This window comes from Rhineura floridana, chromosome 8, assembly GCF_030035675.1.
Source record: "Rhineura floridana isolate rRhiFlo1 chromosome 8, rRhiFlo1.hap2, whole genome shotgun sequence".
Classification (NCBI taxonomy): domain Eukaryota; kingdom Metazoa; phylum Chordata; class Lepidosauria; order Squamata; family Rhineuridae; genus Rhineura; species Rhineura floridana.
Window position 1 is genome coordinate 81,269,379 of NC_084487.1, and position 22,626 is coordinate 81,292,004.

The following is a 22,626-nucleotide window of genomic DNA, read 5'->3' on the forward strand; positions in this document are numbered from 1 at the left end:
GTTAGCTTGTTGTAATGGCTCTAGTCAGAGTTGAACTGTATTGAGTTGAAAAGGGACATACATATTGGACTTGAATAAACACCAAATCCTAACAATTTTCAGCAGATATTCAATGGAATTATTTTTCCTCAGTGTTGGGAATGACTTTTGTACAACAGGGGTTGGATCCAAACTTAGTCATATTTATAGTAGACCCACTGACATAAATCTGGATCCAACCCTAGATTTTAGGGCTGAATGAAAATAGCCTCCCAAAATTCCCCATGCTATTTGTGATTAGTAATACTGGGTGGAGGTCTTTTTGCCATACACTGTTCAAGAGAGAACTAAAATTGTCCAGCCGAACATGTCAAAGAAAATTTTCAAAAACTGGTCAGAAAATTCTGTTTGGGGAAATTTCAGTTTATGTATTTAGCACGGGTGGGGGAGGAGACCCCAGAGTCTGTGAGTTCAAATCCCTGCTCATGTCTCCTGGGTGTCAAGGGCCAGCTAAAGATCACCCCCACAGTGAGTGGCCATGGGGTTACGTGCCCTGCCACCTGTGCAGCTGTGGGCAAGCTGCATAGTCCCAAGGAGCCCAGTTGCCCCCCAGCTGGCAGTTGCGGACAAGGAAGGGGCTGGCTTGTGCAGCTGTGGCAAGCTGAGCAGGCCATGGCAAGCTGAGCAGCCCCTAGCCAGCTGTGGAGGACTAGCCTCAGAGGGAGGCAATGGTAAACCCCCTCTGAATACCACTTACCATGAAAACCCTATTCATAGAGTAGCCATAAGTCAGGATCGACTTGAAGGCAGTCCCTTTCCATTTCCATTGTTGAATGAAACTCTGGGTGATAGCCAAGATATATGTCAAATAGATCCATTGAAATCAGTAGACTTAAATAACATGTCTGTCACTTATTGACTTAAGTAACTTGAATCTGTTGGTTTCAATGGGTATAGTGTGAGCATGGCTGATGATGGATATCACCCTCTGATTAATTCATATTGGTGGACAAAGGAAGCAATGGACTAAGAGAGGAGGACTAGAAGGGATAAGTGCCAAACACATTGCTTCCTTCAATAATATGAAAGTAGTATTAAACAATGTTAAGAGTGAATCCACATCTTCACCTAAAATTCACAGATGGTGAAGTTACTGAGGCCACAGAAAATATTGCTATTGACTGTGGGAAGACTAATGGAATGCCTCTCTTGACATGAACCCACCCATACACTGCGCTCAACATCCAAGGCCCTCCTCCGGGTGCCTACTGCGAGGGAAGCTTGGAGGATGGCAACAAGGGAGAGGGCCTTCTCAGTGGTGGCCCCCAAATTATGGAATGATCTCCCTGACGAGGTGCACCTGGAGCCAAAACTGTTATCTTTTCGGCACCAGATCAAGACTTTCCTCTTCTCCCAGGCATTTTAGCATGTGTTTTTAAATGGCTTTTTAAAATGTGTACTTAAATTTGTATATTTGTTTTTAATGTTTTTAATTGTTGTAAACTGCCCAGACAGCTTCGGCTATGGGGCGGTATATAAATGCAATAATAAGAATAAAAGTAAAGTTCTCCAGCACCCTATGCTCTAAAAATCTGTTAGAAAATTATTTTCTGGGAAATGTGGGTGTGACAATCCCACCTTTGGCTCCACCTGTCAGGTTCCCACCTGCTTGTGGCTACCGCCTTTCACTAGGCACCACCTCAGGACACCACCAGTCAGGATCGTCGTTTTTATTTTTTCTCACTCCGCTCTAGCACAGATCTCACAAGATCCCACTGCTAGGCAGCACCACCAGTCACTCCCTGTAAACAATACTGCTAGAGACTTTGCCTCAGTCTCTCTAAAGCTTGTTACTTTGTGTCTGGGTGCCCTTGCTGTCCACAACCCCCTTGTATCTTTGTCTATAAAGCATACAATCCTGGGTTACTCTGGATACTTGACGTTGTTACAATATCTCCCTTCACCGCTGCCACCATTAGATACAGTTTCCCTTCAGCCTTGGTAATTACCCTGCCCTCCCTTCTGGTCTGTGAATCCCCAGCCAAGGATCAGGCTTTTGGTAAACCAATAAAAGTATTTGTTTGATAACACTAGGAAATAACAAGATTACTTTAGGAATGTTTAACAAGCGTATGGTTTCATATAGCATCACTCTTTATGTTTCTGGTCATATATATACTGTCTAAATATCAGCCAAATATAATCCAACCCTCCCTCAGAACTCTGCCAACCAACCCCTCCAAATAACTCTCCATTAACGACTATCCAACAACTCTCACCAACTGACCTCCTCTCAACTGTCATCCTCCCATTTATACCTTCAGCCATTCAAACACTCAGCCAATCATCATCCAGCATTCTCCAGCCTTCCAACCCATGCTCTCCCCCCTCTCATTCAATTCACTTACCATATATCCCTTAATAAACCTGCACTTACCATATTTACAGGTTTTAACATATAAGGACATCACAGTGGGCTCAGCCAAAATTATTAAAGTTAGTTGCAAATAAAGTGGAAACAATGTAGAGGAAATCACATGAAAGTCATGTGTATTTATATAACAGCGGTAGGCAATATGGTCCCTCCAGATGCTGTTGGACTACAACTCCCATCAGCCTTAGCCAGCATGGTGATTCACCAGGGATGATGGGATTTGTAGTTCCATAGCATCTGGAGAGCACCACATTGACTAATCCTGTTATATAACATTAAATAATCCTCAAGCAGATTTATATGGGCATTTAATGCACAGTTTGGCTATTCCCCTAGTTTAGTTAGAGGCCCTTTACTGAAATTATTTTTTTACCGGTAATTTTATGTCAAAGTGAGTCACCATGACTTTATTGCAATGGCAATTCACTGACACTGAAGCCACCTTGTAAATAAGATGAGTCCTCTCAGTAGTACATCTCGGATAAATATCTTTAAATAAATAACAACTCTGCTGCTCAAACATTCAAAAATGCAATTAATCTTAAGACTTACTCTGCACAGTAAAATATATATATATTAAGGAGCACTGAAGCCAAGGATTTTCAAATCAAGTTTCTCTCTTAGCTTGATACCCTCAAGGTCATACTGTGGTGACTTCATTTTTCATAGTCAAAAGTATGATTTAATAATAATGGTGGTAGCGGACAATACCATCCTGTGCCTTCAGTATAATGGTATTCAGCGTTGCATAGGGTAATGTATGGGCTATTCTTATTCTTGATTCTCATTGCAGCCACACAAAGTGGATTCATTTGTTAAAAGCTCCCTTGCATTTCATTAAGCACACTGCAAAGAGAGGTGGAGAAAAAGAAAGCAAAGTGGGAGGAAAACAGCATAAACTTTTAAAAGAGATGCTCCCACTTTTATCATTTTCTTCATTAAACCAAAGTTCCTATGGAAGCTATTAAGTCAGGTTTCTGCCACCTGGAACCAACAGCCTTACATCACACCTTGCTCTGCCATTTTTAGTAGAGCTGCACTGATGACGGGCAGAATCATCAGAATGGAATGGACAAAAAGGCCAGTAAGTCTAACCCAGTCCTCACAAATGTCGCTGTGCTCCAGATGTTTTGGATTGCAACTCCCAGTCCCAACCAGCTTGGTGAAGGCTGTTATAACCCTTTGAACCATCCACACAGCAGCCCCCCTCTACAGAACAACCCACAATCCAGACCACGCTGTGCCACAACTGGTGCATGGATGTATCATAGAAATATACTGGAAGTGACTTATATGTGTTCTACCATGAAGGAATATAAGGAAGAGGCTACTTTCCCACCAACTTTCCTGGCTACAAGAAATGATCCAGGGTTAACAAGACAAAACCTCATGGCTGACTCTTATAGAGTGACCCTGACGACAACAGTGCACAAAGCCAAAGTTTTTATCTACCATCGGTATGAGGCACATGGCCTCTAAGGCCACAGTTCTATAGATTCAGGGATGGTGAGCCTGTGCGCCTCCAGATGTTGTTGGACTCAAGCTTTCATAAGCCCCAGTCAGCATGACCAATGCTCAGGGATGATGGGAGATGTAGCCAACAACATCTGGAGGGCACCACATTGGCTCTAAATGCAGTCAGTGACAAAAAAAAATCAATCAAAAATAAATAAAAAATCCTATTTTGTCTGCCAGAGCACTAGATTTATTTTGTAAAGAATATTCACGTTGTAGTAGAGAGCTAAAATTCCACATGAAGAGATTTTTGCTTGATTGTGTGCAGAAACTCCCAATTTAGCAGTGAAATTTGAAAAAGCCAAGATTGGATGGTCTGCAAGAAATTATCTCCCTAGAAACACTGGCTGGCAGGAAGACATCTGACACAACAAGCTGCTGCTAGACTTGTGGGTGAGAATTTGCTGGAAATAAAAGGCAAAAAGACTGCCTACTGAGAATGGTTGTTAATTCCTTTCACTGTATGTCACATAACCATAAAGTTCTGTAAACCTTGCTTTGTTATGTTATTTCATCCTCACAATGCAGGTTTTTCATCGCAAAACTACTTCTCTTTTATTTACTTCCACCACCATCCCCTCCTCCCCCCCATTCAATTTTGGCAGGCAGCACCCCCCCCCCTTTTGTACAGTTGCCAAACCCTGGAAAAATAGAACTGAGAAAATCAGATTTTTTTAAAGAACCAATCAAGTGGCTTTTAAAACAGTTTCTTGAGAACACTGATGTAATGCAAACCTATTAATAGCGATTGCAAAATAAACATTTATTGGACTAAGTCTTGGCAGAACAGCATAGGCTAGAGTGGAGACTGAGCAAGTGAGCAGCTTCAGTACTCTCTGGAAGAAATATTGGGACAATGTACCTGCATGACAATGAGAAGGTCAAACACTAAGATGAAAGAAGCCAAAAAGGCCCGTGATACTTCATCGCTTGGCAGAAATCCACGATTGAGCTTGTCCCAGCTGATCCAGTCAGTTGTGATGACGAGCACAACCACAGAAGTCAAAGTAAACAGAACTGTCCTGAAAAGGGAGAAAGCATAAAAGAGGCCATCAAATCACACTCAGTGTGTGTGTGTGTGTGTGTGTGTGTGTGTGTGTGTGTGTGTGTGTGTGTGTGTGTGAGTGAGTGACAGAGAGAGAGAGAGAGAGAGAGAGAGAGAGAGATTACAAGGTCACTTTTATTTATCCTATGATACTTTTAAATGACACAATTTTTATACACGTGAAATTTCTGGATGGTCTTCTTTTAAAATAATTACCATTTTAAAAAACTATGTGGGACATGAAGTAAATATGGTTTAAAATATTAGAAAGCTTCCTGATGGTTGAAACCTGGGGAGACTACAAAAACAAAAATGGACAGCAGGTCTACTCATTGAAAACTAACCAAGGCCAGATCTGCCCAACCAGGCCTCACCACTGCTCAGTCACAAGACCTACTAGAAATCATAGACCTGTTCTCTGATGCTAGCTATGTATGAACACATCATCAACTTTCCTGTAACAGAAGTTGGGAAGTAGCCATGACCCTTTGGAACCTTAACAAGCAATGTACTTATAAAGTTATTATGTGTCAAGGCTAAAACCACTGTGACATTACTTCCTCCACAAAATTAATGAGTTGTAAGCATATTTTTAAAATCTACATAGATACCAAAGACATATCCTAACAAATGAAACCCACAGTTGCTTGAGAAGCATAATTTAGGCAATTCATATCATTTTGCCACACAACCATTAAATGACTTGCTCTGGGCTGTCTCTGCATATTAGCTGTGAATCTCTCTTCCCAATGTGCTTTAGAAATGTTTCAGACAGTGGAAGAGAAAACAATAATTCTAGATGTCAATGCACATGTGTCATTACAGGGCAGATAAATGCCTGGACATATGCGTAAATAGCAAGTAAGCAAGTCAATATTTATTCTGGCTTCCAATTGGAACTCTCACAATTGTTCCAAGGCATATTCCCTCTCCTTAATTTACTTCTATGTGTGTGTGTAGGGGGGAACACTGAGAATGCTTTCTTTGATGTTTACACAGATGACCAGTACTCAGTATGCCTGAAAATCAATGTGTCAAAGAACCTACACAAGTGCAGAAAAAGGCTAAACAAAGCAAACAGCAGTATAGTCATGTATGCCTAGTGAATACTTTCTGACTGTGCATAAGAATCAAATAAAAAATAAACCATAATGATAAGAAGTGCAGCATACTGCCATCTCGGGGCATAGCTAGAGCACATGCTTTGCATGTAAAAGGTCCCAGGTTCAATCCCTGGCATCTCCAGGTAGGACTGGAAAGTACTCCTGTTTGAAAGCTTGGAGAGATAATGCCAGTGAGTGTAGACAATACTGAGTGAGATGGACCAAGGGTCCCACTTGGTCCAAGTAGAGGAGACTGGTGGCTCCGATGTCAGTGGGGCAGTGAATCCGCTCCAGGTTTTAGTCTGAACTTTCGAGGAGTTGGACAGCTCCAAGCTGGACGGATTCACTGACCCCCTGATATCTGAGCCATCAGTCTCCATTGGGTCTAAGTCAGTGGTTCCCAGCCCCCCCGATCACTTGAAAATTGCTGAGAGTCCTGGCAGACCACTTAACGATTTTCCTGCCTGTTGTTTAGCTATTGTAATGTGTTGTATATTTTAAAAATATATGGAATTCAAATTTTAATACAATAAGATATAATAAGAAATAAAATAAGCAGAAATAAAAGAATACAGGTAAATATCAATACGAATTAGTATAAACCAACAACTCCCACTTTGAGTCACCCTCTTTCTCTTGCATGCACTCTCTTAGCTTCTTCGCCGCTGCTTCCTTTGTTCCCAAACATTGACTCTCCCTCTTTTCAAGTGCCTTGTCACCCTCTTTTCCCCACTCGAGACCTTCCTCCCCACATCACCTTCTGGGTGGACCTCAGGGTTCTAATAATGACAGAGCAGCTTCTGCATCTGCTGTTCTTCACACACACATAGCTACGATGCCTTGCAGACTCCTGCCATGGCAATCTGAATGAAGGTCGCATACCACCGGTGGTCCATGGACAACACTTTGGGAACCCCTGATCCAAGGCAATTTTCTTTGTTGCTATATGTTTGGGCCATGATATCATCTGGAAGCTCTAACCACCTGGGGTTACTATGATCAGTTAGTTACTTCTCATGCAGAACATATGTCATATGTTTAAAGTAAGGTTGCTGGCAAACCACCCATGCAAAATTACTCACTCTTTTCTGTGCAACTCATTTAAAACTTGGGAGGCTCTCCAGTTTGTGTATTGATATGCATATATCAAATGCATGATATATACACAGTCAATAATGTTGTTGGTTTAACTTTATCTTTTGAAATTTAAAATATGAACAGAAATATATAATATGACCATGTAGATATTTCATTTAATATATAAAATTTGTCTGTATTGTTGGGAGCTATTGCAGGCAATTTTTCTGTGTATAAAAACTCTTGATATTTTAGTAATACCGTTGATATATATGTTAACAGGAATATAAACTGAGTGGTTAATCTGCATAATAACCAGCCATTGTGCACATTTCCCAGTCAATATACATAATCTCCAACTGGGAATAATCTCCTTGGGTAATGTGCATATATAAACTAAATTTTGTACATTCTCCTGCCATTATGCATAATCCCCAACAGGCTTTAGGGAATGTGCATATCTTGGCTGAATTGTGTACATTCTCTGGCCATTATGCATAATCTCCAACAGGCCTTGTGGAGCGTGCATATTTCAACCGCATCTTGTACATTCTCCAGGCAATATGCACATTCTCCAATCAGTATGCATAGTCTCCAAGAAACATGCTTTCCCCCCCATCTTGTTCAGAAATGTGAAATCTGGCCTGCCCCCGGGCTGCTTCTGGCCCACTCCCTAATCTTACATGGCCCACAACATACCCTCTCACTGATCAGCTGAGCAGTGGGAAGAAAGTGTGGGGCTCTTTTTTTCTGCAGTGCAGCCCTCTTTTCACCATTCTTACTGGTTTCCTAGTCAGCTGAGCAACACAAGGGGGTTGCAGGGAGAAGAACTTTTGAACCTTTCCTCCCCTCCCACGATTCTGATAGAAATTTCCCAAGGCCAGTGGGAAATTATGCACATTGACTGGAAATGTGCACAGTTACCTCTTCATGGAAGGGTAATGTGCACATTCTCCATGAGGCCTGGGGGATGTGCACAATGGCCAGTTATTATGCAATTAACCACTCAACTTACATTTCCCTTAACATATATAAAAAGTAGAGACTGAAAATATGTGCTCAAGCATGCATGCTATATTCACACATCCTTGACACTTTTTAAAATACATGTAAAGGAAGTACTTCATACTGTGACTATTAAATCCGCTAATTTAGATAACTGTAAAAGAGGATTCATCACATTCATAGAGAATAAGGCAGTGGACAGTACACAATCTTGGAGGAAACTCATTCTTTGGATCCTTTCCAGTCTGGCTTCAAGCCTGGGTTTGGGACAGGGACTACCTCAGTCACCCTGATGGATGAATTATGCTGGGGAATTAATAGGGGCAGAGCAATTCTGTTGGTTCTCCTGGATCTCTCAGCAGCATTCAATGCCACTGAATGGTGTGCACATTCTCCAGTTAGTATGCATAATCTTCAAGAAGCACACCTTTTTTTTAACTTGTTCAGAAGTGTGAAATCTGTGCCCCACCAGGACTGCATTCTGGATCATCTCACTGGGGTGGGGTTTGGGAAACAATATTATGGTGGCTCCAATCGTTCCTGGAGAAATGAGTCTTATTGATGGACCAGAGAGCATGGCATCCAAGTCTGATCATGAAGCTCAGAGAAACTCATACAGGTACAGGAACACTTTCAGGTAAGGTGGCCCAAACCACAAAGAGCTTTAAAGGTAAAGACTTGCACTTTAAATGGGGCCAATCAACTAATAGGCAGCCAATGTAAATGGAGCAGAATTGTTGTAATGTCCTCTGATCATTTAGCACCTATGAGCATTCTTGTTGCCATCTGGAAGAGCTAGCAAACAGCACAGATATCATCAAAGATGTCCCCAGACCTTTGAAAAACGCAGATATACTTATGTCTTGCTAACAACAATTTTTATCCATCATTTACAGCTGAGTTCAAATTTTTCTCCAAAACCTAACGCAGCTCTACCTTCTCAGCCAAAATCTTAGTGCTAGAGCTTTGATGATCTGTTCAAATCAAGCGACATGATGAAAGTCACAGTTTGACTAGTTTTCCCATTTTTAGTATAATGTCTCAGTTTTGTTTTGCACCATAGGAATTAACTGCATGCTGTATTGTCTTTTTTCACAGCAAAAAAAAAGCTTGAAAATGTAAGTTTCCCCTCATAGTATGGGTAGCTAAACTTTAGAAAAGCAGAAATCAAAGAAGGGATCTTTGCTTTCACCTCATGAAACTATTTCCCAGGTACTGGGTTAGGAAAGGGGGGCCCAGATTTCAACCGTTAACCTCTGTCAACTCCTCTGACATCAAGTACTTCTTGGAGAACTGAGGGACCATATCCAGCCCCCTTCTTGTCTGTTGGGTGGAACAGGATAAGAAGAGAGAAGGGACTTCAATTTAGTTGCCCTATGTTTCTGAAACAGATGAAAGATGCTATCAAACCTGAGAGGAGCAAACATCAGAAGGACAGCTAGGCATGCCTACATACATGAATGCAACAGGGTGTGGACTACTTTCATTTAGAGACAAGCCTTTTTATCAGTTAAATCAGCTAGTTAAATAGAACTATGAGCTGTGTGTCACCAAAATGACAATATAGGTGTTTCCCATAACATTATTGGACTAAGTATAAGTAATTTATTGAACCAAGCTGCAATCCTAATCCTCAGTGTTTACAGATGGAGAGATTTAGGATTGATTGGGCATCCCCATCCATTGGCCTCTGCTTGCCTCCACTGACAGGGGGCTCTGCCACTGAAGAGACCTCTATTGCAGCCATAGAGGGCCCCATTGCAGTCATGGAAAGCGTGGCGGAGGAAATGCAATGATAATGGCTGGCATAGGGCCACAAAATAGAGAGGAGGAGCAGGGTTTGCCATGGATATGTTGCGTCATAGGCCACTCCATTCCCTGGAAAGGGTCCTGATCCAGGCCCATTTATGGTGCCAGCTTGGAGCTGCTGCTGCAGAAAGAGGGAGAACTGCCCATTCCCACTGTTGGCCCTGGCCAGCACGAGCCAGCAGGGCTGTTAAGCGATGGAAAATCAGCCCGTGTGCCTCTTGGGACTGCTCTGCTCATGAAGCAAAACCATTTTTAATATTTCCTTTTTCATTTCCTATTACACTAATACACCACAGCCAAAACAGCTTTAGAAGATAAACAAACGTGCCCTTCAAGCTTATCCTAATCAATTAATCAAAGTTGATTCACTAGCCAATTAAATCCATTAATGTTTGCTGCCCTAAAATTAATATATCACAACTTCTATTTCCCTGGAAAAATATTATACATTCATATTGAGTGCAGTATCTGTGTGGCAGTGATTTATCATGTACAGTCTTTCATACCCACGTTGGAAGCATTAAAAAGTTCACTATGAAAACAAAAGCTGTGTAAGGCCAAGTTTGATGTTCCCATTCTTGATATTTAGAAAAAGTTTTGCAACCCTTAGAAAAGAATTTTTGTGTTTCATATTTTCATTCCAGAACTAGAGCTGGCTCAGATGAACAATTCTGCAACACACAATAACCACAGAGCACAACGTGCTGTAACTGTTCACATCCTAATTCCAATGTCTTTTATTTTGCCAGTTTTAATCCCCAGTCCTTTTACACATGTTTCACCCTCATTTGATGATCTGTCCTCTCTGTGTTAGCTCAGATGCATACAAAGCTCTCCTGATCTCAATGGTTTCTTTTCAATTAAAGGAGCCAAGGTGTTCATGTTTATTTGCACGCATGGATTGGCTCTCTTCACTGGAATGAAAGAATCCCCCGCAGATGCATCTGAGTGTGCATTGATTTCTGGATTACAGTGTTTGCTTGATAACAAGACCACTGATACAGCATAAGTCTGAGCATATTTACTCAGATGCAAGTCCCACTGACTTGTATGATTTACTCTTGGTTGAGTGTGCTTATGAGGATGAAATCCTATGCCCATTTACCTGGGAGTAACTGCCACTGAACCCAAGGTAGAGTGGTAGTGACTGGCTGGTTGGCATATTTAATTAATACTTCCCTAAGGGAAAGGTCTATGCCAACATTGTTGAAGGAGGTTGTGATAAGACCATTGTTAAAGAACCCTTCGTTAGACCCTGCAGACCTTAACAATTTCTGCCCAGTCTCTAATCTCCCCTTTGGGGGCAAGGTGATCAAGAAGATAGTGGCTGCCCACCTCCAAGTTTTCCTGAATGAATTGGATTATCTAGACCTTTTCCAGCCAGGCTTCAGTCCTGGTCAAGGGACAGAGACTGTCTTAGTCACTCTGCTTGATGACCTGCACTAGGCATCAGACAGGGGGAGTGCTTCCCTGGACCTCTCAGCAGCTTTTGATACTTTTGACCATGGTATCCTTCTAGGCTTTCTAGCTGGGATGAGACTGGGAGGCACCATTTACGATGGCTCCTGTCCTACCTGGTGAACATGTCCCAGAAAGTGATGCTGGGAGACTACTGCTCAACCACCTGGCTGCTGGCCTACACAGTCTCACAGGGTTCCATTCTGTCTCCCATGCTCTTGAACACCTCTGTGAAACTGCTAGGAGAGGTCATCTGGAGATTTGGAGTACAATGTCATCAACATGCTGATGACACACAACTCTATCTCGCCCTACCATCTGACTGCAGGAAGGGAGTGCTCATCCTAAACTGATGCCTGGAGGCTGTGAAGGGCTGGATGTAGGCTAACAAACTGAATCTAAATCCAGACAAGATGAAAGTGTTGCTAGTGAAAGGGAAAGCTGCACCAGGGATAGGGCTCCAACCTTTCTGGATGAGGTCACACTCCCCTTGAAGGAGCAGATCCACAGTTTGGGAGTACTCCTGGATCCTGCCCCGCTGCTTGAATATCAGGTGGCTGTGGTAGCCAGGAGTGCTTTGGCCAACTCAGACTGGTCTACCAGCTATGCCCATTCCCGGAAGCTGTTGACTTGGCCACAGTGACACATGCAGTCCAGAAATAGCAGTTAGTTCAAAATGCAGCAGCCAGAAGGTTAACTGAATCATGGCATGGGATCATATCACCCTTGTGCTTTATCGACGCCACTAGCTCCCAATTTGTTTCTGGGACCAATTCAAAGTGCTAGTCTTGATCTTTAATGCCCTAAATAGCCTTGGACCAATACACCTGAGGGGTCTGCTACATCCATATGTACCTGCTCGTGATTTAAGATCAGCTGACTCTGGACTCCTTTGCGTGTCTGGAATGAAAGATGTTAGACTGGCAGGCATGCAGGAGAGACCCTTTTCAGCTATAGCCTCTGAGCTCTGGAACACCTTACGCCAAGAAGCCTGCTCTGCTCCCTCCCTGATGGTGTTCCAGAGACTTCTGAAAACCATCTTGTTCCGAAGAGCCGTTGGGAGGGATTGAAGGCAGACCCTGAATCTGATTTTATTTTCCCCCTTTTAGTTTTATCTCTTTAATCCCCTTTAATCATTCCCCTAGATTTCTTAACTGTATTTTATATATTTTTACCTATTTTAATGTTCTTGTCTTTTTTACTGTATATGATTTTGCTGTGAGCCACCCTGAGTGCCCTGCTGTAGAGTAGAAGGGCAGGATAGAAATATTTTAAATAACATAAAGAAATAAAAATATTCGAATTGCACTTTTAGATAAGAAGGGCTAAAAGAAAGACAATAATTAGTGTTACCCGCTCCAATGAGAAGTTTCTCCATTCATTTTTCACAAGTGTTCTGAAGCAACATCTCATTCTTTTCTCCACTGCCAGACTGATGGGAATACATTTTAATTAATTAATTAATCAATTAATTTCAGGCTTATATAAATTACACATATAAATAACCATCCATCATGCAGCTGCTCAATTACAATCTATTCACCATAATCACATATATCTTTTTTACAATCCTTCTTATAAATTATCCACAAAAATAATTATCCTATCTTCTTACCTCCTACAACCAAATCACTGAAGGAACTTTGCATCAAACGAGCTCACAATAAATACTTCAGTTTAAATTATTTGGAAATGTAGTCTACTTCATTGCTCCTAGAACTGAGTCTTTACTATAATGTTTAAAGAAATTATCCATGCATTCTAATAATGAGGTACAGAATGAAGAAAGATGTTTTCATGAATGCAACCTGGGATCAGAGAGGGAAACCACAAGACCAATGCAGTGGTGCCAGTTTTAAAAAATGATTTACTAATTCCATCAATTCAAGAGCTCTCGGTCATACAATACATTCGAACATACTCTGCAGGGATATAGTTACCAAAGAAACTTGTTCTGTCTAACTAGATGGCTAGTCTAGAAGCACACAGGGAAGGTGGAAGGGACGACAGTAGACTGCTCCTTGGGGTGTTGTAGAGGTTTTTGCCCTGAATCAGCTCATTTCTCAATCCTTCATTTTATTTTATTTTAGACCATTGCTTTCCTGCTTAATATATAAGAATAGTGGTGGCTTCATAATTGAGCTAAGGTGAAAAAGGTGCTTAATAGCTGCAACTTATTGCAACTTAATAGTTGAAATAGTCTGCGTCTGTGTTGGAATTGCTTTTTAAGATTTTTTTTAAAGCTTTTTTTAAAAGAAGTTTGTGAAGATGTTTTGTTTGAATATATTTTAAAGTCTGTTTTTAAGATGTTTTAAAGTGTTTTTAGTGTTTTTGTTTGCCATCCTGGGCTCCTACTGGGAGGAAGGGCAGGATATAAATAAATGAAGGAAGGAAGGAAGGAAGGAAGGAAGGAAGGAAGGAAGGAAGGAAGGAAGCAAGGAAGGAAGGAAGCAAGGAAGGAGGCAGAGGTTACCATGTGGGTGGACTGTGCAAGAGGGTTGCAGAAAATGAGGCAGCGGAGGAGGCATGGATGTGGAGTGAAGGTGAAAACAAGGGTGCAAAGTGGGTTGCAGAATAGAAGAGAGAAGTGGCTCTAGAAATGGGATTGGGAAGGTGAAGAGAGCTTAGTAGTTGCATGGGGTGGGAAGGGGAAGTTCTAGGGGGTTATGGCGGAAGTGGCAGGGACTGATGAGCAGAATCGGTACAGTCCCTAGTCTGCTAAATAAATAAATTATTCATTCATGTAGATTCACATCTAACAGAGCAATCCTAACTATAGAAAACCTGCGTAACTAATACTGGTGTAACTTACACCAGCTTGGAATAGATGTAAGTCTTTCCTTGCCCCACTCCATCCACCCCCTCCACACCCCGGAATGTCCCTTTTTGGGGAATTTACACTGGTGTAAGTTACACTGTCTTAACTTCTGCTGACTAAATCCAAGATGAGCCAGGGTGAGGGACATATGCTGGTGTATCTCTGGCTCAGCCTGGGTGAGGGACTTATGTTGCAAAGCCCCAGCTGAACCTTTTCTAAGCTGCATAAGCCCAAGATCCCCCAAATCCAAACTCTCTCAGCAGATCTTGGGTTTGGATTGTGCTGTAAATGTCCCATTGCCTGGCCTTGATATTTAGCTATGAAAATTTCATCTGGGAGTCAAAATTCCAGCTTAAATCCTGCAACCACAATTTAATTCAGTGTAAAATTTTAAAATGGTGGTGTGATGCTGGAGGAAGTATCTCATGATAAGAGCTGAGTAATGGCTATTGCAAAGTAATAATAATAATAAATTTTATTTTTTGAGTCGCCTATCTGTCAGGGTTAGCAGACACTCTAGGCGACTTACAATATCATAAAAACATAATATACAACAACAATCACAATCAATTTAAAATCAACTTCAGTTAATACAACAAAAAAACTAATCCACCTCAATCTTATAGGCTTTATGCTTTATGTTTCAGTTTTAAACCTATACACAGCTTTCATGTACATGTATTTGCACCTGAAGTACATTTATTTTTCCCCTTCCATCCAGACTTTGAGTGAATGGAGAGAAGGAAAAACGCACTGCAGCCCAGCTAATGACCTGTCATTTGTGTAACAGAGTTCATTTCCTAAGGTTCATACCATTAACATGGGTAGAGCCCATTAATTCAGAGTCAATGGTCAAACGCACTGGTAGAAAGATTAGGTCTTTAGTTGTGGTCTTCTCCTGTTCTATAAACTCTAATATGTGTGAATTGGTTTTGTTTTGTTTTGCTAATTGGACTTGAAAATCAGTTTGGCCCTAAACGATAAGCCAATTAATGTTTGAGGTATAGTCACTGAAATTTAGAAGTTTTGCCACTGATTTCAAAAGGCCTTCAAATGTTACCAAAAAAATTGGAATGAGCTGGTAATGAAGCATAAAGTAACACGTTTTCCATCATCAGGTACTATTAAATACTACATTGAATGTCACTTGAGATAAAAATTATAAGCAACCAAATTTGCACTGTGGGTTTCTCTGGTGCTGCTAGTTATTATTCGAAATGACAATGTGACTTGATCTTATTTTTGTTAATATTCATATTAAAATATAAAATTATATTTATGTTAATTCACTGTAGAAACACAAAGTATGCATAAAATGCAGGTTTATGTAGAAAAAATAAATCAGATTAGGTAAATACATTACATGGTGCAACATTCTGTTCTAAAGAGCATCATATTTTCTATAGGTGACAGCATCTTTGAACTTCCATTGGCCACACCATTAATTTGCCAGAATGAAAAGTGTTTTATCTATTTCAAACACCAGCTCATTTAAATTTAATTCATCAGCCTTAAGCTTAAGTTGCAAATGCCTGCCTTTCCCATCTATAACATAGAGAAACAGCCTATGAAAGTTCATGGGTCTTTCTTGCGAAAAACATTTTCAGCCCTTACTCTGTCATGTGCAGAATGACAATCTGGGCTTCACATGAATTATAGCCTCTTTAGAACTATTTTCCCTGCTCAGCTGCCAAAATGAAACTTAATGACCAAACTCAAGCAGAAAGCAATTGGGGGGGGGGGGGACCTCTCAGAGACCGGTATTCAGATTTTAATTTAGTAGCCTAGATGAATCATAAAAGTATGGAACAGGTCACCATAGGAAGGTGTGCCAAACATTACTCCAAGGATCAGTGGAATTCTTTTGCCCCTTCCTGTGCTAAAGTGTGTTGTTTCAAGAAAAGACTCTTTCTTTCTAATTAGTGCAGTAGAATAGAGTTCTACTCCTTTGTTCAGTGTCAATTGAAGGAGTCAGCGGAGATGACTTAATTTTTACAGCTTTTTACTTCCATAGAGTGTCTCTCTAAGCTCTTTAAAACATAGCATATGTCTTTGTGATCTGGTCTCTCTCTTTTTCTTTAGATTAAAAGAAAAGAATGAACACCACCAGGCAAACTGTCCAACTTTGTTTTCTTAATTATATCTGGAGAAGTTGAATGACTTGTTTCCTTAATTCAGACAGCCTCGCGAGGCCGAAATGTAACATCTCTTGGCTTAGATCATATCTACCAATGAGGAACACCACTCAGAGGGAAACAGCAGTTACAAAGCTGAAAATCAGAAGCTTTGGGGTTGTGACAAACATGCCATAAATCACTCACTTTGAATGGCCAAGGAACCTGTTTCAGATGGGTTCAACTTAAGCATGCATTTGAGCAACAGAAATCCACGTCTTTTATCCACATTCTCCTTCTTGCTTATAGCCTAACCTCCAGAAACTGCTGGATTTGGGTGGCTAGAAAGAAATGTGCTCTTAAAAGTTTAATAGCTGTGTATAAAGGGGGGGGGGTGTTGGCAGGTGAAGCCTGTCATACAGGGCTATGAATGTGTTTTACACAAACTTGAAAGGTACTTGAGTCCTGCTCTCCTTCACATATTGCCATTATTGTTTAAACCCTTGTTCCTGCCTGGCTGGAACAGAATGCCCGACTGACTAGTTGGATCAGAGGTAGTCAAAGTGCTAGGCTACAACTCCACTAATCCCTGACCATTGGCCATGCTAGCTGGTGATGATGCGACAATATTTGGAGGATACCACATTGGCTACACATGATTTAGATCATATGGGAAAAGCAGGCTATTCATTAGATGCTTTCAACCTGCTCTCACAGCAGCCTCCTGTCTTACATTCCAGATCCAGGCTACAATCCCATGCATACTTACCTGGGAGTACTTACCAGCAAGATTGCTTCAGAGTAAACATGCATAGGATCTCACAACCAGTATCCACCACCCCGCCTCACCTGTCCTTTCAATTTTGACTCTGAGCCCAGTTTCCAGATTTGCAGGCAAACTCTAACCCTGTTGGAACATGAGCTTCAGTAACAAGAACATAACAGAACGTTGCTGGTCCAATTAGTCTAGCACCCTGATTGCTGAAGTGACCAGTCTCAGAGGCCAAGCAGATGCCTCTGAGAAGCCCAGAAGCATAGCAAAACAACAACAGCTCTCCTCTGCTGCTGTGCCACAGCAAGTAACATTAGGGGAAGTTCTGCTCATGGCACCACACCCTACAGAATATCATAGGGTGCTGACCCAAAATGGGCATTTTCTGCTATTACTCCTGTACAATGGAATGCCCTTCCCTCTGCCATGCGTGAAGCAGCAACTATCAGTTGCTTCAAACATCTTCTATAGAGTTCTTTTTTTGTCCAGGCTTTCCATAACCCATAAGATTGGACTCTGTTTTATATGTTTGACTCTCCTAAATTCCTGTTTTATTTATTTTGCATGCCTTTATATTACTGATTTATTGGCTTTATATTGTATTTTTGTTTTAACTACTGATATTGTTTGATTTTATATTGTACACCATTTAGAGGTTTTTAAAATGTTAATAAATGCTTTTAAAGAAAATAAAATAATCTAGTGTTCAGTGGCCTTCATTTCAACTATCTCCCACAGCTCAAAAACCAACCCTTCATGAAGCGGTGTAATCTTTTAAAGCAGTGGTAGTTGGTAAGGGGGGCAATGGGGGGAAACAGGTGGCAGAATGACAGAGAGAAAGTAGTAGTGGTCGAATAACAGCAAGAGAACAAGGGTGGAGACACACACACACACACACACACACACACACACACCCCTTTCCAGCCTCCACACAGGCAAGCAAGATCACAGTTCGGTCAGGCAAAAGCACTCAGGGAGTACAGAGCAGGAGGGGGGGTGCCCTAATGAGAGGCTTGAGGGTCAGACAGAGACCTGCATAGGTGCATTCAGCCCCCGAGACTGAGGTTCCCCACCCCTGTAGTATAGGACACTCCTTGATCATTCCATGCGGTAATCCTTCCGTTAGCATTATTCCCTAAATATTTCTTGGGATTTTGTTCCTACTTTTCTGAATGCTTTAATAAGGCATAGCTAATTAAAGAGCTTTTTATATTCAAATCTATTTCATTATATATTAATGGCAGCAGCTGACATGGCCTTGTGGGTCACATCTTGCAGGAAAGATCCTAGTACAATGAACTCACACAGGACTGCTCATAAAAGTTCCACTCCCACTGCCAATAGCCACCTCTAATGAACTGATAGCACAGATGTCCCATTATGCTTAATGTGGTTCCAAACCTAGTTTAATTTAAACTCTGGATTATGGCCTCTCTTCTACAGCCAGTACAGTATAGCCGGTTGGCTACAGCCAAGATTTTAGAGTTTCTTTGCTGTACTGGGCAAATTATCTGTAAAATGATTGGGATTCCATGTATTTTCAATAACAACAAAATAAACAGAAACATTAAGAAGCTGGAGAGTGAACTTGGACTTTGTGTGATGGGTTTTTGGTGTTTTGTGTTGTTATTTTTGGTCTTCTGAACTTTGGAGAAATTAGAATTGCCTGGAATATTATTATCATCATTATTCACCACTGTCACAATTCGGTCTCTTAGCTGCTACACTAAACCATTTCTCTAACTGCTGAATGGAGATCTTAGGCAAGCATAATGCTCTGTACAAGAAACAAAAGTATATATGTGTTTTTCCTCCCATGCAGATCAATAATAACTTGAGGAAAAGGCTTTGATTTGTCCATACTTCCAGGTTACTGTTTCTCCATGACCTCTTTACCCCTTTACATCTTCATAGGTTGGTTTTACTATCAAAATAGGACTAATGACCATTAAACATCAGTCACTTAACTGCATAAAGCAAAAGTACAGACCAGGAATCCACAAATTGCAAAGAAGTTGCATGCTGTTTACACCACCTGCAAATCTATTGAGCTTACTAGCACAGGTCCTTCAAAGGGAAGGTGGAGAAAGGCTAGATTATCAAGAGTATGGCTGAGCCTATGGCTGAGCTTGAGAGCTTGAGTCGCTTTTCAGTGACACTGCAGAATAATATGAGGAAAGCTTCTCTAGAAGCAAAGGATCAAGTGTATTGCCTTCCTCTGCAACTGGCCAAAGACTGCAAAATACAGAGACCTGCTGTGCCAGCACATTTTGCATTCTATGCTGCAGGGGACCTAACCATCATCAATCATCATTGGGACTGAGCAATGAAGGCACTTACAAAATTGGACTCAGGAGTCTAAATCGTGTTGGCAAGCTTCCTCCCACATCTTTTTTCCCAGGGACAGACCCTTCAGAGTTTGACTTCCAGCCTTTTACCACGATGCTCAAGGTATAGGTTTTAAAATAGCAATGCAAGTACCATTATTTTGTATATAGGGTATATTCAGGACATCAATGCACACATAGAACAAATGTTTTTACCCAGTGTAGATATAACGGAGGAGATCGTTTGGAGTAGTTTACAAGAAAGAAGTGAATGAAACCACTGGCAATAACAGCATGTTAAAATCTACTGCAGGATTGCTAATGTGTGGGCTTTGCTTTAATAACAGCCTGAAACTGAGTTTTCAAACACACTTGGCTTTCCTTTACTGTTTACTTTAGACAAATTGCCTCTGCTTCACCGCGCCACTATCAGTCAGTGGTGCATGTCATTACTGGAACAGAAACTGTCATTCTGCTAATGGCATCACTAAAGTAACACATTAGGATGATATTGTTTTCATATGGGGGATATCCATACATCTCCCACAAGTAATTACATTACCAGCAATCCTCTTAAACTATTGGTTTTGCTCAGATGCTTTGCCAGTAGTACTAAGTCTAATTATTGGAAAATCCCATTACTTGAGGTATATGAATCAACAACAACAAACAAACCACCTGAACTAAGAGTGATGCCTGAAAGAGTCATTTTCAAGTGGTCAAGATTCCTAACAGTTGGGAACCTGGGGAGCTTGAGACCAGGATAGCAGAGGTGAGTCATGGATAGGGAAGGGTGATAAGATAGGGAGAACAATAAGCAATTTCTCATAAAGGAAAAATTCTGGGGGTGAGTTCCCTTAGTAACATTGGGAACTATTATCTGAAACTGGTGATGTGCCACAGCCAGTGTTCAAAACCAAAAATCTATTTCAAGCATCTTTAACATCTAAAATGAAAGAGACAGAAAAAGAACTGCTGACCTTCAGAATAATAGCTGCCCCTATTATATTGCTCTGCAAAGAACAGCAATTATCTGGAAATATTATCACTAAAGTTCTGAAGAACTCGTTTCATCTCTGAGCTTTTTCTGTTGGAGCCTCTGGACTGGATACAGGTGCAAACTCCTCTTTGTGAATCATAAATGCAGCGTTCTGAAAATTGTATGCAATTCCATACTGATGGCCGAGGACATTGACCAGAATTGTTTACCTGGCTGCTACCAGCAAGGCCAAATATTATTTCTGACTCTTGCTTACACTGGGGCGGAATCAACAGAGTGTCTGAGCATGTTTATGAGTTGGATGCAGGCTCATAAATTAACCCAAAGAAACTGAACCCAGAAAAGACACACTGATGTTAGATGAACCCGGAAATTAGAGAACATAGGAAGCTGCCTTATACCAAATAGATAGACTGTTTGTTCACCTAGTCAGTACCATCTCCTCTGACCGGCAGCAGCTGTCTAGGGTCTCTGGCAAGAGGTCTTTCCCACTACTGGTTAACATAGGAAGCTGCCTTATACTGAATCACACCATTAGTCCATCTAGCCCAGTATTGCCTACACTGACTGGCAGTGACTCACCAGGGTTTCAGACATGAGTCTTTCCCAGCTCTACCTAGATATACTGGGGATTGAACTGGGGACATTCTGCATGCAGCACTGTTTGTCTACCATGGGACTACAGTCCATCAGTTACATAATCATGGATTGAACCAGGGACATTATGGCCCATCCTGATTAGGGGCTGTGGCATTGCCTCTGCTTGATGAGGTCACATTCTCCCGGAAGGAGAAGTCTGCTTCTTGAACCAGCTTTGCTGCTTGATGTTCCAATTGCATCATCGTCTTAGGGAAAAGAAAAGAAAAAAATGGACTCCAGACGTTTGTATGTTGATAACTTCCTGCTGACATGACTGCAGTGCACTCTGCAGAAGCCTACCCTTGGAGACGGCTCAGAAATACCAGCGAGTTAGAATAGACAGCTCACCTTTCAAAAACGACAAGCCACAAGGAGCACCATCACTCTGATCATAGCTAAATTGCACTGGCTTTCTTTGCTTCTGGGCACAGTTCAAGCTGCGGTGCTTTACCTTCCAAATCTTCGATGGTTTGTGCCTGTATCTTAAGAGAACATCTTCTCTGTGCCATCTCATAATTCCCCAAGATCTGAGGGAGAGGTTCTACTCCACATTTCTCCTCATGAGAACTACCTGGCAACTACCCCTGAAAAACTAGCTTGCTTTTCCCAGCAGAGTAGGAGTTTCATTACTGCTGAAGTTACTATCTGAAAGTATTATTATTCACTGCTGTACTTGGTGCCATGGTTTTCAGTTGGTCTTGACTGCATTGTACTTCTTCTTTTTCCTGTTTTAAGATCTGTTTAATAAAACTTCAAGTACTTGGTGCAGAATCTGTGATTTATAATTATAAATATATAAAGGGTTTTGTCATCTACCCTTTTCACTAAAACCACAGACTACTGTATGCTTAAATAGCCACAAAGATCAGCTATTAGTCAAGCCAAGTGGGGCTTGCAACAAAATGCTGCTGTGCAGAGTGCTCCTTTTCAGGTTTCAGCCACTTCATTGCATTACCCTCACCCACCCAGTTTTCCATTTCTTCTCCAATCAGTGTTCCATGCCCACTGAGCATGCTCAGTCCTCATTGGCCTTTTTTTTTAGGGTTCCCTTGGGGTTTTTCCTAACTCTTTTTGTGTACTTATGCAAAACTGGAGGGTTCCCCCCAAGCATCATGCTATCCACAGCTGGCCCAAGACATTTTGCTGCCAGAGGCAAAAGACAAATATGGGCTCCCAATTCCACACACAGAAGCCAATGGACTGGTAGTGGATACACAGGACACAGCTATGCTCTTCAACACCTCACTACTGCTCCAGCATCTGTTGTCTGAGGTGCTTGGCTCATTCTTTCTAATAGTAGGGCCAGCCCTGATGATACCTCAGTCTTGTGTGTGGGTATTGCTGTTTTGCCTACATAATGGTAGGCCTTCGGAGAATGAATTCACTATTCGTATATATATAGGCCAGTTAACTGGAAACCCCACATTCAGAGACATTATAGCTCTCTGCATAACCAGACAATGGCCACACACAAAAGGGGTGGGCATTTTTCTTCATGCCCAGCTTATGGGCTTCCTACAATCATGTGGGT

The 22,626-nt window shown here is 41.4% G+C and overlaps 1 protein-coding gene across 9 annotated transcripts in view; it reads right to left on the reverse strand.

The window, feature by feature from the left end:
• Positions 1-22,626, reverse strand: part of TMEM117 (transmembrane protein 117) — a 299,671-nt gene that overhangs the window by 57,560 nt on the left and 219,485 nt on the right. For all 9 annotated transcript variants that reach the window (XM_061639901.1, XM_061639898.1, XM_061639900.1 and 6 more), the window contains one exon: positions 4,791-4,950. In XM_061639901.1, coding sequence (XP_061495885.1) covers positions 4,791-4,950 — 160 coding nt within the window. The remainder of the gene's footprint in view (positions 1-4,790; positions 4,951-22,626) is intronic.